The 15284-nt window shown below is 49.3% G+C and overlaps 1 protein-coding gene across 1 annotated transcript in view; it reads left to right on the forward strand.

Annotated features, from left to right (window-relative positions):
* The window catches only part of knl1 (kinetochore scaffold 1), a 240322-nt gene that overhangs the window by 56587 nt on the left and 168451 nt on the right, over positions 1–15284 (forward strand). Inside the window, exons 4-5 of the mRNA XM_072486289.1 lie at positions 6847–6906; positions 10837–10904. Of these exons, the coding sequence (XP_072342390.1) occupies positions 6847–6906; positions 10837–10904 (128 nt within the window). The remainder of the gene's footprint in view (positions 1–6846; positions 6907–10836; positions 10905–15284) is intronic.

A 15284-nucleotide genomic window follows, 5' to 3' on the forward strand; every position in this document is an offset into this window, starting at 1 on the left:
AGAAGGCGAGCAGGTTGCTGGCCCATCAACTGAGGAAAAGGGGAGCAGCGAGGGAAATGGGGGGAGTGAGGGATGAGGAAGGAGAGATAGAGCTGGGAGCGGAGAGAGTGAATGGAGTGTTCAAGGCATTCTATAAAAGATTATACGAAACTCGGCCCCCGGATGGGAAGGAGAGAATGATGTGCTTCCTGGACCGGCTGGAATTTCCTAAGGTGGAGGAGCAGGAGAGGGTGGGACTGGGAGCACAGATCGAGATAGAGGAAGTAGTGAAAGGAATTAGGAGCATGCAGGCGGGGAAGGCTCCGGGACCGGATGGATTTCCAGTCGAATTTTATAGGAAATACGTGGACTTGCTTGCCCCGATACTGATGAGAACCTTTAATGAGGCAAAGGAAAGGGGACAGCTGCCCCCGACTATGTCGGAGGCAACGATATCGCTTCTCCTAAAGAAGGAAAAAGACCCGCTGCAATGCTGGTCCTATAGACCTATTTCCCTCCTAAATGTAGACGCGAAGATTCTGGCCAAGGTAATGGCAATGAGGATAGAGGATTGTGTCCCGGGGTTAGTCCATGAGGACCAAACTGGGTTTGTGAAGGGAAGACAGCTGAATACGAATATGCGGAGGCTGCTAGGGGTAATGATGATGCCCCCACCAGAGGGGGAAGCGGAGATAGTGGTGCCGATGGATGCCGAGAAAGCATTTGATAGTGGAGTGGGATTATTTGTGGGAGGTGTTGAGGAGATTTGGCTTTGGAGATGAGTATATTAGATGGGTACAGCTGCTGTATAGGGCCCAGATGGCGAGCATGGTCATGAATGGACGGGGGTCTGCGTATTTTCGGCTCCATAGAGGGACGAGGCAGGGATGTCCTCTGTCCCCATTATTGTTTGCACTGGCGATTGAGCCCCTGGCAATAGCATTGAGGGGTTCCAGGAAGTGGAGGGGAGTACTCTGGAGGAGAGGAACACCGGGTATCTCTGTACGCGGACGATTTATTGGTGTATGTGGTGGACCCGGCGGAGGGGATTCCAGAGATAATGCGGATACTTGGGGAGTTTGGAGAATTTTCAGGATATAAGCTGAACATGGGGAAAAGTGAGTTGTTTGTGGTGCATCCAGGAGAGCAGAGCAGAGGACTTAGCGCTGAGGAAGGTAACAAGGGACTTTCGCTACTTGGGGATCCAGATAGCCAAGAATTGGGGTACATTGCATAGGTTAAACTTAACGCGGTTGGTGGAACAGATGGAGGAGGACTTCAAGAGATGGGACATGGTATCCCTGTCACTGGCAGGGAGGGTACAAGCGGTTAAAATGGTGGTCCTCCTGAGATTCCTCTTTGTGTTTCAATGCCTCCCGGTGGTGATCACGAAGGCTTTTTTCAAAAGGATTGAGAAGAGTATCATGAGTTTTGTGTGGGCCGGGAAAACCCCGAGAGTGAGGAAGGGATTTTTGCAGAGTACTAGGGATAGAGGGGGGCTGGTGCTACCGAGCCTAGTGAGTACTACTGGGCCGCCAACATCTCAATGGTATGTAAGTGGATGGGAGAAGAGGAGGGAGCGGCGTGGAAGAGATTGGAGAAGGCGTCCTGTAGGGGGACTTGCCTACAAGCCATGGTGACGGCGCCGTTGCCGTTCTCACCGAAGAAATACACCACTAGCCCGGTGGTGGTGGCTACTCTGAAAATTTGGGGGCAATGGAGACGGCATAGGGGAAAGAGGGGAGCCTCGGTGTGGTCCCCGATAAGAAATAATCATAGGTTTGCTCCGGGGAGAATGGATGGGGGATTTGGAACATGGCAAAGAGCAGGAGTAACACAATTGAGCGATCTGTTTGTAGATGGGACGTTTGCAAGTCTGGGAGCGCTGGCCAAAAAATATGGGTTGCCCCAAGGGAATACATTCCGGTATATGCAACTGAGGGCTTTTGCGAGACAACAGGTGAGGGAATTCCCGCAGCTCCCGACGCAGGAGGTGCAGGACAGTGATCTCAAAGACATGGGTGGGGGACGGTAAGGTATCAGACATATATTGGGAAATGAGGGACGAGGGGGAGATTATGGTAGATGAGCTGAAAGGGAAATGGGAAGAAGACCTGGGGGAGGAGATTGAGGAGGGGCTGTGGGCTGATGCCCAAAGTAGGGTAAACTCGTGTGCCAGGCTAAGCCTGATACAATTTAAGGTGTTACACAGGGCGCATATGACTGGAGCACGGCTCAGTAAATTTTTTGGAGTAGAGGAGAGGTGTGCGAGATGCTCGAAGCCCAGCGAATCACACCCACATGTTCTGGTCATGTCCGGCACTACAGGGGTTTTGGGTGGGGGTGACAAAGGTGCTTTCGAAGGTGGTGGGTGTCCAGGTCGAACCAAGCTGGGGGTTAGCTATATTCGGGGTTGCAGAAGAGCCGGGAGTGCAGGAGGCAAGAGAGGCTGATGTTTTGGCCTTTGCGTCCCTAGTAGCCCGGCTCAGGATACTGTTAATGTGGAAGGAAGCCAAGCCCCCGGGGGTGGAGATCTGGATAAATGACATGGCAGGGTTTATAAAGCTGGAACGGATTAAGTTCGTCCTAAGGGGATCGGCTCAAAGGTTCACCAGGCGGTGGCAACCATTCGTCGAATACCTCACAGAAGGATAGAGGGAATGGAAAAGAAGAAGACAGCAGCAGCAACCCGGGGGGGGGGGGGGGGGGGAACCAGAGGGATTCTCAGGGATGTTAATATATAAGTATATAAGTATATGTATAGGTTGTTGTTATACATAATTGTATATTAGACGGTTAAAACATATTTTTGGAGAATATTAATCTGGGACAAGGCAGTTGCCATTTAGTTTTGTTTTTGTTTATATATTATTTATTTCTTGTTTATAAAACTGGGCATTGTTATTTATATTGTAATATTACTGTGTAAAGGATACACAATGTACTGTGATGGTTGGCCAAAAATTTTCAATAAAATATTTTATTAAAAAAAAGATAAGGATCCGACGGAGTGTCGGTCGTATCGGCCCATGTCACTTCTGAATGTGGATGCAAAGGTGTTGGCGAAGGTACTGGCGGGTAGGCTGGAGGAGTGCCTCCCGAAGGTGATAGGGGAGGATCAGACGGGGTTCGTGAAAGGGAGGCAGCTGTTTTCGAACATTAGGAGGGTTTTGAACGTCGTTATGGCACCGGTGGAAGGGAAGGAAACCGGCAGTTGTGGCATTGGACGCAGAGAAGGCGGTTGATCGGGTAGAATGGGGTACCTGATGGCAGTGCTGGAGCGGTTTGGGATTGGACCAAGGTTTGTGAACTAGGTAAAGCTATTACATAAGGAGCCGAAGGCGAGTGTCTGCACAAATAATATTCGTTCGAGATACTTTTCTCTCACCGTGGGACAAGACTGGGATGTCCTATGTCCCCCCCCTGCTGTTTGCACTTGCAATTGAGCCGTTGGCCATCGCATTGAGAAGCACTGGAGCATGGAAAGGAATAGTGTGGGGGGAGATAGAGCATAGGGTGTCCTTGTATGCCGACGACTTGCTGCTGTATGTGTCGGAACAGAGTGCGTCGATAGGAGGAATATAGGAGCTACTGCGGGTATTTGGGTCTTTCTCTGGGTACAAGCTGAACCTGGACAAGAGTGAGTATTTTGTGGTATCGCGGCCAGGGGTGAGGGGGCTGCCATTCCGTAGGGCAGGGACTCATTTTAGATATCTGGGGGTGCAGGTTGCCCGGGAGTGGGGGAGGCTTCGCAGGTACAACATCACTAGTTTGGTGGGGAGAGAGAAAGCCGACCTGGCAAGGTGGGATGGCCTTCCTCTGTCACTGGCGGGTCGGGTACAGGCGGTTGAAATGAATGTGTTGCCGTGATTCCGGTTTATTTTTCAGTGCCTACCGATTTTCCTGCCAAAGTCTTTTTTCGGGGAGATTGAGGGAAGGATTACCTCATTCATATGGGGAGGGAAGGTGGCCAGAGTGAGAAGGGTGCTGCTACAGAGGGGAAGGCAGGCAGGGGGTTTGGGTCTCCCGAACTTGTTGTACTACTACTGGGCGGCGAATGTGGAGAAAGTGCGGAGCTGGGTCAGAGGAGTGGATTCTCAGTGGGTCAGAACGGAGGAGAGTTTGTGCAGGGGGTTGGGGCTGAAGGCACTTGCAACAGCGCCGCTCCCGATAGCTCCGGGGAAATATTCAGGGAGTCCGGTAATAATAGCTTCATTGAAAATCTGGAGGCAGTTTCGCCAACACTTCGGGTTGGGTTTAGGGTCAAGGGAAATGCCGATTCGGGGGAACCACAGATTTGAGCCAGGCAGGTGGGATGGAAGTTTTCGGAAATGGGAAGAGAAGGGGATTAAGACGCTAAAAGATTTGTTTCTTCGGGGCCGATTTGCAGGTTTGAGGGAGCTGGAAGCGAAGTATGGGCTAGAGCAGGGAGCAGTGTTTAGGTACATGCAGGTTTGGGATTTTGCAAGGAAGGAGATAGAGCTTCCCAGAGGAACCGGCCTCCACATTGCTGGAGGAGGTGTTGACGACAAGGGGACTGGAGAAGGGGGCAGTGTCAGCGGTGTACGGAGCTATTCTGGAAGAGGATTAGGCACCACTGGAAGGGATCCAAGCAAAGTGGGAGGAAGAGCTGGGAGAGGTTATAGAGGGAGGGTCTGGTGTGAGGTGCTCTGGAGAGTGAATGCCTCCACCTCATGTGCGAGGTTGGGGCTGATGCAGCTGAAGGTGGTATTTCGAGCGCACCTCACGAGGGCGAGGATGAGCCGATTGTTTTTTTTTTTTTTGAAGGAGTAGAGGATGTGTGTGAGCGTTGGGGCGGGGGGGGGGGCTGCTGATCAGATTCACATGTTTTGGTCCTGTCCAAAGCTAGGGGAGTACTGGGATGAGGTGTTTCGGGTAATTTCCAAGGTGGTGCGTGTGAAACTGGACCCGGGTCCCCGGGAGGCCATATTCGGGGTGTCGGACTAGCCAGGGTTGGAAACTGTTGCGGAGGCAGATATCATAGCCTTTTCCTCGTTGATCGCCCGAAGGCGGATCCTGCTGGGATGGAGAGCAGCCTCTCCACCCAGTGCCCCGCCACGCCAGGGGGACCTGTTGGAATACTTGACCCTTGAGAAGGTTAAGTTTGAACTGAGGGGAAGGTCGGAGGGGTTCTACAAGTCATGCGCACTATTATGCACTTTCAAGAACTGCATAACATCGAACATTAGGTGGGGGGGAGGGGGGAAAAGAGGGGAGAGGGGCTGTGTAGATTAAGGGTGACTACGGGTAATCCTTCAGCGTGAGTACGGTTAATCCCTGATTCCTTTTTGTCATTTGTTTATGTAAACATGCGGGCTGATGTTTGGGGGTTGGTGGGTGGATGGGATCGTTGTTATTGTTATGGGGATTGACATATCTTGCTGATTATTGTTTATTGTTGATGGGTGTAAATGCGAGAGAAAATGTGAAAAAGGAGAATAAAAATATTTTTTTAAAAACAAAAAAAAACTTTAATTACTATAATTTTCTCATGTTAAATGAATGTAACTGAGATAAAAATTCACATTGAAGGAATATTCTCGGTGATGGTTCAATTATATGCCCCCAGAGCTATTCACCAATCTAGCTGAAGAAATTTCTCCTCCCCTCAGTCCTAAAAGGTTTATCCTTTATCCTCAAACAATGACCCCTAGTCTGGACTCCCTCGCCATCGGAAACATTGTTTCTGAATATTCTCGGTGATGGTTCAATTATATGATTAATTGAGAATTTATGTTAACTTAAAACCCATCTTTTGCTCCTCTATATTGCCATCCATTATTATTTTTGAGTACACACAGCTGGGACAATTCAAAACATTGAGCATGCATTGCAGCTCCATAGCATGAGCAAGAAGCTTTGTTACTCTTAAGGCTTGCAATTTTTAGGAAATGTGGAGTAAAAATCTTTTCCAATACTTGAATTCAGAGAAAACATTAAAAAAGGACTTGGAAGTGGACCAGTATTCCATTAACGCTCAGGAGCAATGAGAAGAGTGTTTTACCAATACCAGAGACACCTTAGTGCTTAAGTTTAAATTGACCAGATATAAACGTCAGAGTAAAGAATATTACAAATGTTTTAGCATTCGGTCGAATGAAAATGATAGATGTAACTGAGATAAAAATTCACATTGAAGGAATATTCTCGGTGATGGTTCAATTATATGCCCCCAGAGCTATTCACCAATCTAGCTGAAGAAATTTCTCCTCCCCTCAGTCCTAAAAGGTTTATCCTTTATCCTCAAACAATGACCCCTAGTCTGGACTCCCTCGCCATCGGAAACATTGTTTCTGAATCTACCCTGTCTAATCTAATAGTGTAGGTTAGATGGCTTTTGTTTCGGTGCAATATCGTGGGCTGAAGGGCCTGTACTGCGTTGTATTGTTCTATGTTCTATAATCCTGTTCAAATTTTGTAAGTTTCTATGAGATCCCCTCTCACTCTCCAATTAATATAATCCTAACCGATTTAGTCTCTCCTCATACGACCGTTCCGCCATCCCAGGAATCCACCTGGTAAACCTTTGCTGCACTTCCTCCATATCGAGAACATCCTTCCTCAGATAAGGACATAAAAACTGCAGGCAATACTCCAGGTGTGGCCTCACCAATGCCCTCTACAATTGCAGTAAAACATCTTTATTCCTATACTCAAATCCTCTTGCCATCTTTACGAAAGCTGGCATATAATTGCTCCATTTCAAAGACTTACAAAGTTATACTGTATTGTTTAAAATTGCTGAAACATTTGTGACTTGATGCAAAGTTGTTCGCTGACGAATGTTTACCCATGTGCCTTATAATGTTTGGACTTAAATTACCGCTCTTTACCCCTCCCGCAAAGATTTTGAAAATTTCAAGGAGCCCACTTCGAACATTGAAAGAAGCTGATGTCAGCCAGAAGGTAACCAGGAATTACTGAAATAAGTAACATTGTACAACTGTTCGGATTGCAAATATTACGAAGCTCTAGTAGATACTTTGTGTCAAATGCATTGACTATTGGCGAGTGCGAGCTTTGTGAACAGAATGACTTCATAGGTAAATTGGCAAAGGCGAGCGATCTGTCAACTGAAATTTACTGATTAATTGATTGTAAGCAATTGTGGTGGATGGGACCCATTGCTTAAACCCATCAATAATGCTGAAATACAAATGTAAGCAGGATTTAATTTAATTCGTCTGAGAGGTATGGGGCGGAATTTTCCATCGGCTGACGTCAGAAATTGGGCAGAGAATCTATTTTTGACACAAATCGTGGCAGCTGCTGGTCTCTTGCCAAATCACAGTTCTCCGGTGTCTCAACAGCGGTGTCGATGCATTCCACTCCACACGTACAGTAAATATCGTTGGCATATCATCAGTGGGTGTGACCCAGTATTCTCTGGGGCCTCCACAATTCTCCGCCTCCATTGGGGTGAATTCCCGACGGCAAGGTTTGTGCTTTTCAAAATCAAGAAACAGGTTCTGTGGCTGATGAGGGACAGAACAGGTAGGACAGGGAGAGGTGCAACTGTGGGCTGCTGGTCCTGTCACCAGCTGAGGGTGGGCGGAGCCCTGCCAGGGCCAAGCCACAGGGCCAGCTGACCCTCCATCCCCAGGCACAGACCACCAAGGCAGCCATTTTGCTGCGCACCTCACTGACCACCCGGTGTGGCCCCGGGTACTGCAGAGTGTCACCGGCCGTATGGGTGCCACCACTCTCCACCCCACCATCTCTGCACTCCACCCTCTGCCATACTGCCACCCACTGGCGGGGCATCATGCAGCCCGTCCAAGGGCAATGTTTACGGTAGAAAAGGGGGGGGGGGGGGGGGGAGGAACATGAGGGGACAGAGTCCGCATTGCTAACAGGGCCACCGTACTTGGTTGAGCACGAGGGTACACCATGCTAACGTGTCTGCCTTTCGCACCCTGCAGACAATGGACGTTGGAATTCAACCAGCAATGGTGGCCTTGCTCGAGTCGCCGCAGCCCTGGGGATGCAATGCGGCTGTACGAGCTGGAGATGCTCGAGTAGGAGGAAGCCGCAGCATGCCAGGAGGAACAGGTGACTGACGCTGAGGGTGGAGAACCGGCTGCCCAACAGGCCGAGGAGGTGGGGCAAAGGAGCCGCCGCACGCGGCCTCTCCTGTACCGGCAGGGTTGTCATTCGAGGACCTGCCGGACAATGCATGCCATTGAGGAGTCCGGCTGATCAGGGGGACAATGCAATATCTGCCAAATCATGGCGCACCTTGCACCGTGGGAGAATGGGGAAGGATGCCCGCTTGCAAACTGACAGTCTGCCTGAACCTTTACGCCACTAGGTACTTCCAGGTACTGAATGGGAACCTATCTGAGATCTCATAGCTTAATACACAGGTGTATCTGCACCATCACAGAGACCCTATATGTCCAGTCGGCACAATACATACATTTCAATGTGGACTGAGCTCCCCAGGATGCCAGGGCAGTAGGGTTCGCTGCCAACCGATGGGTTGCATGTTGCCTTACGAGCACCTGCAGATGACCAGCTGTTTGCACAAATCGAAAGGGGTTCCACTCTATGAATGTGCAGTTGGTGTGTGAGCATCAGCTGCATATCATGGACATCTGTGCCCAATACCCGGGCAGGTGCACGACGCCTTCATCCTGACTATTCCCATCTTCTTGGAGGCGCACCCTCGACTAGGGGTGTGGCTACTGGGCGACGGGTTATCTACTGCAGTCATGGCTGATGACGCCTATCTGGAGACCACAGTGGAGACCCGCTACAACGAAGCCCATGTAGCAACCAAGAGAGTGACCGTGGGGTGCTTACGCATCCAGAAGATGTGCTTCAGATGCCTGGACAGCTCTGGAGGTGCCTTCCAGTATGATGCTGGGAGGGTTACCTGCATCCTGGTGGCCTGCTGCATCCCCCACCAGCAGCAGAGGGGCGACATGCTGGAGAGAAGGGGGGGGGGGGGGGGGGCGATGGGCAAGACATGATGCCCGTGAGGCCAAACAAAGTGAGTGCCGGGACCAAAACGCCTGGGGAGCTCTGATCACCTCCAGGTTCACTGGGGGTAGGGTGGTGGTGGAGATTGGCCAGGGGCACGGAAACCGCATCCTGCCTGCGAACCCCTTTGTGATACATACCTGCTGCATTATGGGGTGTGGGCCCTGGGTTGGCAGTAACAGAGGGTATGGCCCATAGAATGGAGGATGATGACAACCCGCTCTGCAATTGAGTCTTGGTGCTCTGCATTGCCTGACAACGTCTGACTCCTGCTGACGATCGCATTTTCCACTGTCCACCTGCGTGATCCCTGCATGCGCTCGGGCCATTCCATCACACCGTCCCATTGAATCTCTGGGGTGGGGGAGGGGCAGGGGGAGGGGAAGAGAGAGAGAAACTGAGCAGCGAGTACTGGCTGAACTGTGGTCCCTGAGCCAAGCCCACCCACAACATCTGCCCATCCGTTCTGCGGCCAGCCCACCCCTCACACCTTTCTGACACAGCACCGAGGCAGGTTGTAACATTATGCACAGGTGTTTAATGTGAAAGCATATGTACAGATTCGTGCTCTAGCCCCTATCACTAAACTGTACACTGCACCCGTGCCAACTTAACTGGTGTCTACTTTTCTGGCCTTCTGGACCTGAAAGACGACATCTAGGTGGATCCTCAGACAGTACATCAGGAGTGGGACGGCCTGTTGTGATTCCCACCCTGCAACCTGGGTCACCTTTGGCAGGTGTCCTTTGCGGTGACCCTCGCCACCTGGCACTGCCAGTCCTGGAGGCCCACTCTGGTCTCGACCAGCGTCCTGCATTCTCATGGCCATGGAGCACGGAGTGGACCACCTCTGTTTGGGACTCCGCCACATCACCCAGTGACTGGGCCACTTCACTCTGCGTCTGTGTTAGGTTGGCCATTGCCTGGGCAATGCAGCTGATGCTCTCAGCCATGGCCTGTTGTGACTGAGCCTTGCTCAGGAGTGCTGCTGCAATGTCCAGGTGGCTCTGGCACATGGCTGCCTTTGAGAGGGCAGCCCTAGCTGGGCCTCTGCCACCGCCTGCACAGATTGCCCCAGGCCTTGGGCATGCTGATCCATTGCCAAAACCCTCGTCCCCAAGGCCTCCAATGTAGATGCCACCTGTGTGGTGTTGGCCTCGGTGGCAAGCATGGCCGGCACCGCCACCTGTTCCTGCACGTGGTTGGACTTCTCCATCTGCGCCTGCAGGTGCTAGTTGCTTGTCAACAACCCCTCGGGTAGTCCCTGGCTCTGCGACTGCATTTCGTTCCAGAAGCCCGAAACCCACCTGGATGGCAGCTAGTCCCTGGGATTGAGCCACCCTCCGACCGTCCACCTCATCGGGAGTTCCTACCTCCACCTGATGTACCGGAGCATTTGTATGGTGGGATGGTGTCTTTGGAGCCTTGTCATTAAAGTGCCCAACTGAGGTGAGTATCTCTGGGATGGTGGAGGGTGTTGTTATGTTATGCTGTTTGATTAACATGAGTTGCTACTGACCATAGACCATAGACTATGTTGAAAGACACTCCAGTCCTTGAAGTAAGTTGAAAGGATTTATTCCGTAACAACAACACTTAGTCCAGGAACGGAGGATTCCACTGATGGGTTTAAGATGATTTCAATAACAAGTAAGAAAATCGGCTGGGTATATTTGCTGATGGAATTTTGCTGATGGAATTTTTGTTTTTTGGCATTATTTTATTTGAGAATCAGTGGTGAGTGGCGTTTTCGGCAGTCAAGTATACCAACATGCTAATAATCAGAAAGGCCAAATACAGGGCTGTTATCAACCCTAGATTCTGATGATTTTCCGTTTGTTCTGCTTGGAGATTGAACAGGTGGGAAAACTTCGAAGGAGCTCTCGAAGAGTCAGTTTTGCAGAGACCAAAGAAGTCAAGTAAGTGAATGATGTGTAGCATTTATGTTAAAATTTAATTGAAGAATGTAGGAATGGGAGGAGAGGTCGTGTCTCACTAACTTGATAGAGTTTTTCGAGGAGGTCACTAAGATGATTGATGCAGGTAGGGCAGTAGATGTTGTCTATATGGACTTCAGTAAGGCCTTTGACAAGGTCCCTCATGGTAGACTAGTACAAAAGGTGAAGTCACACGGGATCAGGGGTGAACTGGCAAGGTGGATACAGAACTGGCTAGGCCATAGAAGGCAGAGAGTAGCAATGGAGGGATGCTTTTCTAATTGGAGGGCTGTGACCAGTGGTGTTCCACAGGGATCAGTGCTGGAACCTTTGCTCTTTGTAGTATATATAAATGATTTGGAGGAAAATGTAACTGGTCTGATTAGTAAGTTTGCAGACGACACAAAGGTTGGTGGAATTGCGGATAGCGATGAGGACTGTCAGAGGATACAGCAGGATTTAGATTGTCTGGAGACTTGGGCGGAGAGATGGCAGATGGAGTTTAATCCGGACAAATGTGAGGTAATGCATTTTGGAAGGTCTAATGCAGGTAGGGTATATACAGTGAATGGTAGAACCCTCAAGAGTATTGAAAGTCAAAGAGATCTAGGAGTACAGGTCCACAGGTCATTGAAAGGGGCAACACAGGTGGAGAAGGTAGTCAAGAAGGCATACGGCATGCTTGCCTTCATTGGCCGGGGCATTGAGTATAAGAATTGGCAAGTCATGTTGCAGCTGTATAGAACCTTAGTTAGGCCACACTTGGAGTATAGTGTTCAATTCTGGTCGCCACACTACCAGAAGGATGTGGAGGCTTTAGAGAGGGTGCAGAAGAGATTTACCAGAATGTTGCCTGGTATGGAGGGCATAAGCTATGAGGAGCGATTGAATAAACTCGGTTTGTTCTCACTGGAACGAAGGAGGTTGAGGGGCGACCTGATAGAGGTATACAAAATTATGAGGGGCATAGACAGAGTGGATAGTCAGAGGCTTTTCCCCAGGGTAGAGGGGTCAATTACTAGGGGGCATAGGTTTAAGGTGAGAGGGGCAAGGTTTAGAGTAGATGTACGAGGCAAGTTTTTTACGCAGAGGGTAGTGGGTACCTGGAACTCGCTACCGGAGGAGGTAGTGGAAGCAGGGACGATAGGGACATTTAAGGGGCATCTTGACAAATATATGAATAGGATGGGAATAGGAGGATACGGACCCAGGAAGTGTAGAAGATTGTAGTTTAGTCGGGCAGTATGGTCGGCACGGGCTTGGAGGGCCGAAGGGCCTGTTCCTGTGCTGTACATTTCTTTGTTCTTTGTTCTTTGAATGCACTGCTTGGTGGTCCATTTGGGTCCAGACTTATTGAGACCTCCAGACTCAACCTGGTAATTTGGTGCAGTGAGGTAATTCGGTGCAGAGTGGGAGAAGGTGCTTTTTTCCCTACTGTTTTGTTCTCTCTCTTTCTTCGGGCCTAATTTCGGGTGCCGTTCGGAGGAGGAGGAGCAGTCTGAGTATAAAAAACCTAACGGTAACTTCCTGTTTTCCAGTTTGTTTGTTTGTTTCTCAAAGTGATGTCAGAGGGAAGCTGTGATCTGATTGGTTGATAGCAAATCTGCCCCAAATTTAAAAAAAAAAAACACAGCTAAACTCGTAAACTTAAATTAAACTATTTAATTAGAGATGGCTGGTCAGGTGATGTGCTTGAGCTGCTTGATGTGGGAGCTGGCAGATCCCATTGCGAACTGCAGATGTGATCGCTGCAGCAAGTGTTGGCTGCTCGAAGAGCTCCGGCTCAGAGTTGATGATCTGGAGTCCGAGCTTCAAACACTGAGGCACATCCGTGAGGGGGAGACTTACCTGGACACTGCTTCAGGAGGCAGTCACACCTGTCAGAGGAAGTAGTTTAAATCCTGCCAGTGGCCAGGGACAGCAGGGTGCGACTGCAAGTCAGGCAGGTAAAGGGAACCAGCAGTCAGGAACTCGGGAGCCTCAGCCCTTGACTCTGTCCAACAGGTACGAGGCACTTGCTCCCTGTGTGGATGGCGAACAGGGCTGCAGGAAGGATGAGTCAGCTGATCAAGGCACCATGGTTCAGCAGGCCATTCAAGGGGAGGGAGTAAATAGGCAAGTTGTAGGGGATTCTATTATCAGGGCTATAATAGTATCCTTTGTGAGCAGGATAAAGAGTCCCGCATGGTATGTTGCCTGCCCGGCGCTAGGTTGCGGGACATCTCTGACCGGCTTGAAAGGATACTGGAGAGGGAGGGGAAGGATCCAGTTGTTGTGGGCCATGTCGGTACCAATAACATAGGCAAGTCTAGGAAAGGAGACCTGTTTAGAGATTATAAAGAGCTAGGATTCAAATTTTAAAAAAAACAGGTCCTCAAGGGTCATAATCTCCGGATTACTGCCCGAGCCACGTGCAAATTGGCATAGGGAGGCAAGAATAAGGGAAGTTAACACGTGGCTGAAAGAGTGGTGTGGGAAAGAGGGGTTCCTTTTCATGGGACACTGGTATCAGTTTTGGGACAGGGGGGACCTATACCGTTGGGATGGTCTCCACCTGAACCGAGCTGGGACCAGTGTTCTGGCGAAAGAGTAAATAGGATGGTCAATAGGACTTATCAGTGGGAAGCGTAGCTGCTTGGGAATACAAAAAAGTACGAAAAGACAGAACTCCGGAGAGGTTACGATAGTCTCCATCCCACAAAATATGACAGTGTATGGAAAGGCTCAGTAAACCAAGGTCCACCACACTAAGAAAACAAAAAGGGACGGTCAATAGAGAATTAAAGGTGCTATATTTAAATGCGCGCAGTGTACGGAACAAGGTAGATGAGCTTGTGGCCCAGATTGTGACTGGCAGGTATGATGTGGTAGGCATCACAGAGACATGGTTGCAGGGGGTTCAGGACTGGCATTTAAACATCCAGGGATTCACAACCTATCGAAAAGACAGAGGTGGGCAGAGGGGGCGGGGTTGCCTTGTTAATTAGGAATGAAATTAAATCAATAGCACTAAACGACATAGGGTCAGATGATGTGGAGTCTGTGTGGGTAGAGTTGAGGAACCACAAAGGCAAAAAAAACATAATGGGAGTTATGTACAGGCCTCCTAACAGTGGTCAGGACCGGGGGCACAAAATACACCACAAAATAGAAAGTGCATGTCAGAAAGGCAAGGTCACAGTGATCATGGGGGACTTCAATATGCAGGTGGACTGGGTAAATAATGCTGCCGGTGGACCCAAGGAAAGGGAATTCATTGAATGTTTACAGGAGGGCTTTTTCGAAAAGCTTGTGATGGAGCCCACGAGGGGACAGGCCATTCTGGACTTAGTGTTATGTAATGAGCCAGACTTGATTAAAGATCTTAAAGTAAGGGAACACTTAGGAGGCAGTGATCATAATATGGTAGAATTCAATCTCCAATTTGAAAGAAAGGTAGAATCAGATGCAAAGATGTTACAGTTAAATAAAGGTAACTACAGGGGCATGAGGGAGGAACTGACTAAAATCGACTGGGAGCAGAGCCTAGTGGGAAAGACAGTAGAACAGCAATGGCAGGAGTTTCTGGGAGTAATTGAGGACACAGTACAGAGGTTCATCCCAAAGAAAAGTATCAGAGGGGGGGGGATTAGGCAGCCATGGCTGACAAAGGAAGTTGGGGAATGCATCAAAGCAAAAGAGAAAGCCTATAATGTGGCAAAGAGTAGTGGGAAGTCAGAAGATTGGGACGGCTACAAAAACAAACCGAGGATAACAAAGAGAAATAAGGAAAGAGAGGATCAAATATGAAGGTAGGCTAGCCAGTAACATTAGGAATGATAGTAAAAGTTTCTTTAAATACATTAAAAGCAAACGGGAGGCAAAAGTAGACATTGGGCCGCTCCAAAATGACGCTGGTAATCTAGTGATGGGAGACGAGGAAGTAGCTGAGGAACTAAATAAGTACTTTGCGTCAGTCTTCACAGTAGAAGACATGAGTAATATCCCAACAATTCAGGAGAGTCAGGGGGCAGAGTTGAATATGGTAGCCATCACAAAGGAGAAAGTGCTAGAGAAACTAAGAGGTCTAAAAATTGATAAATCTCTGGGCCCAGATGAGCTACATCCCAGAGTTCTAAAGGAGATAGCTGAAGAAATAGTGGCGGCGTTAGTTATGATCTTTCAAAAGTCACTGGAGTCAGGGAAAGTCCCAGAGGATTGGAAAATCGCTGTTGTAACCCCCCTGTTCAAGAAGGGAACAAGGAAAAAGATGGAAAATTATAGGCCAATTAGCGTAACCTCGGTTGTTGGCAAGATTGTAGAATCCATTGTTAAAGATGAGATTTCTAAATTCTTGGAAGTGCAGGGTCAGATTAGGACAAG

This window comes from Scyliorhinus torazame, chromosome 2 (assembly GCF_047496885.1).
Source record: "Scyliorhinus torazame isolate Kashiwa2021f chromosome 2, sScyTor2.1, whole genome shotgun sequence".
In the NCBI taxonomy this organism is placed as follows: Eukaryota; Metazoa; Chordata; class Chondrichthyes; order Carcharhiniformes; family Scyliorhinidae; genus Scyliorhinus; species Scyliorhinus torazame.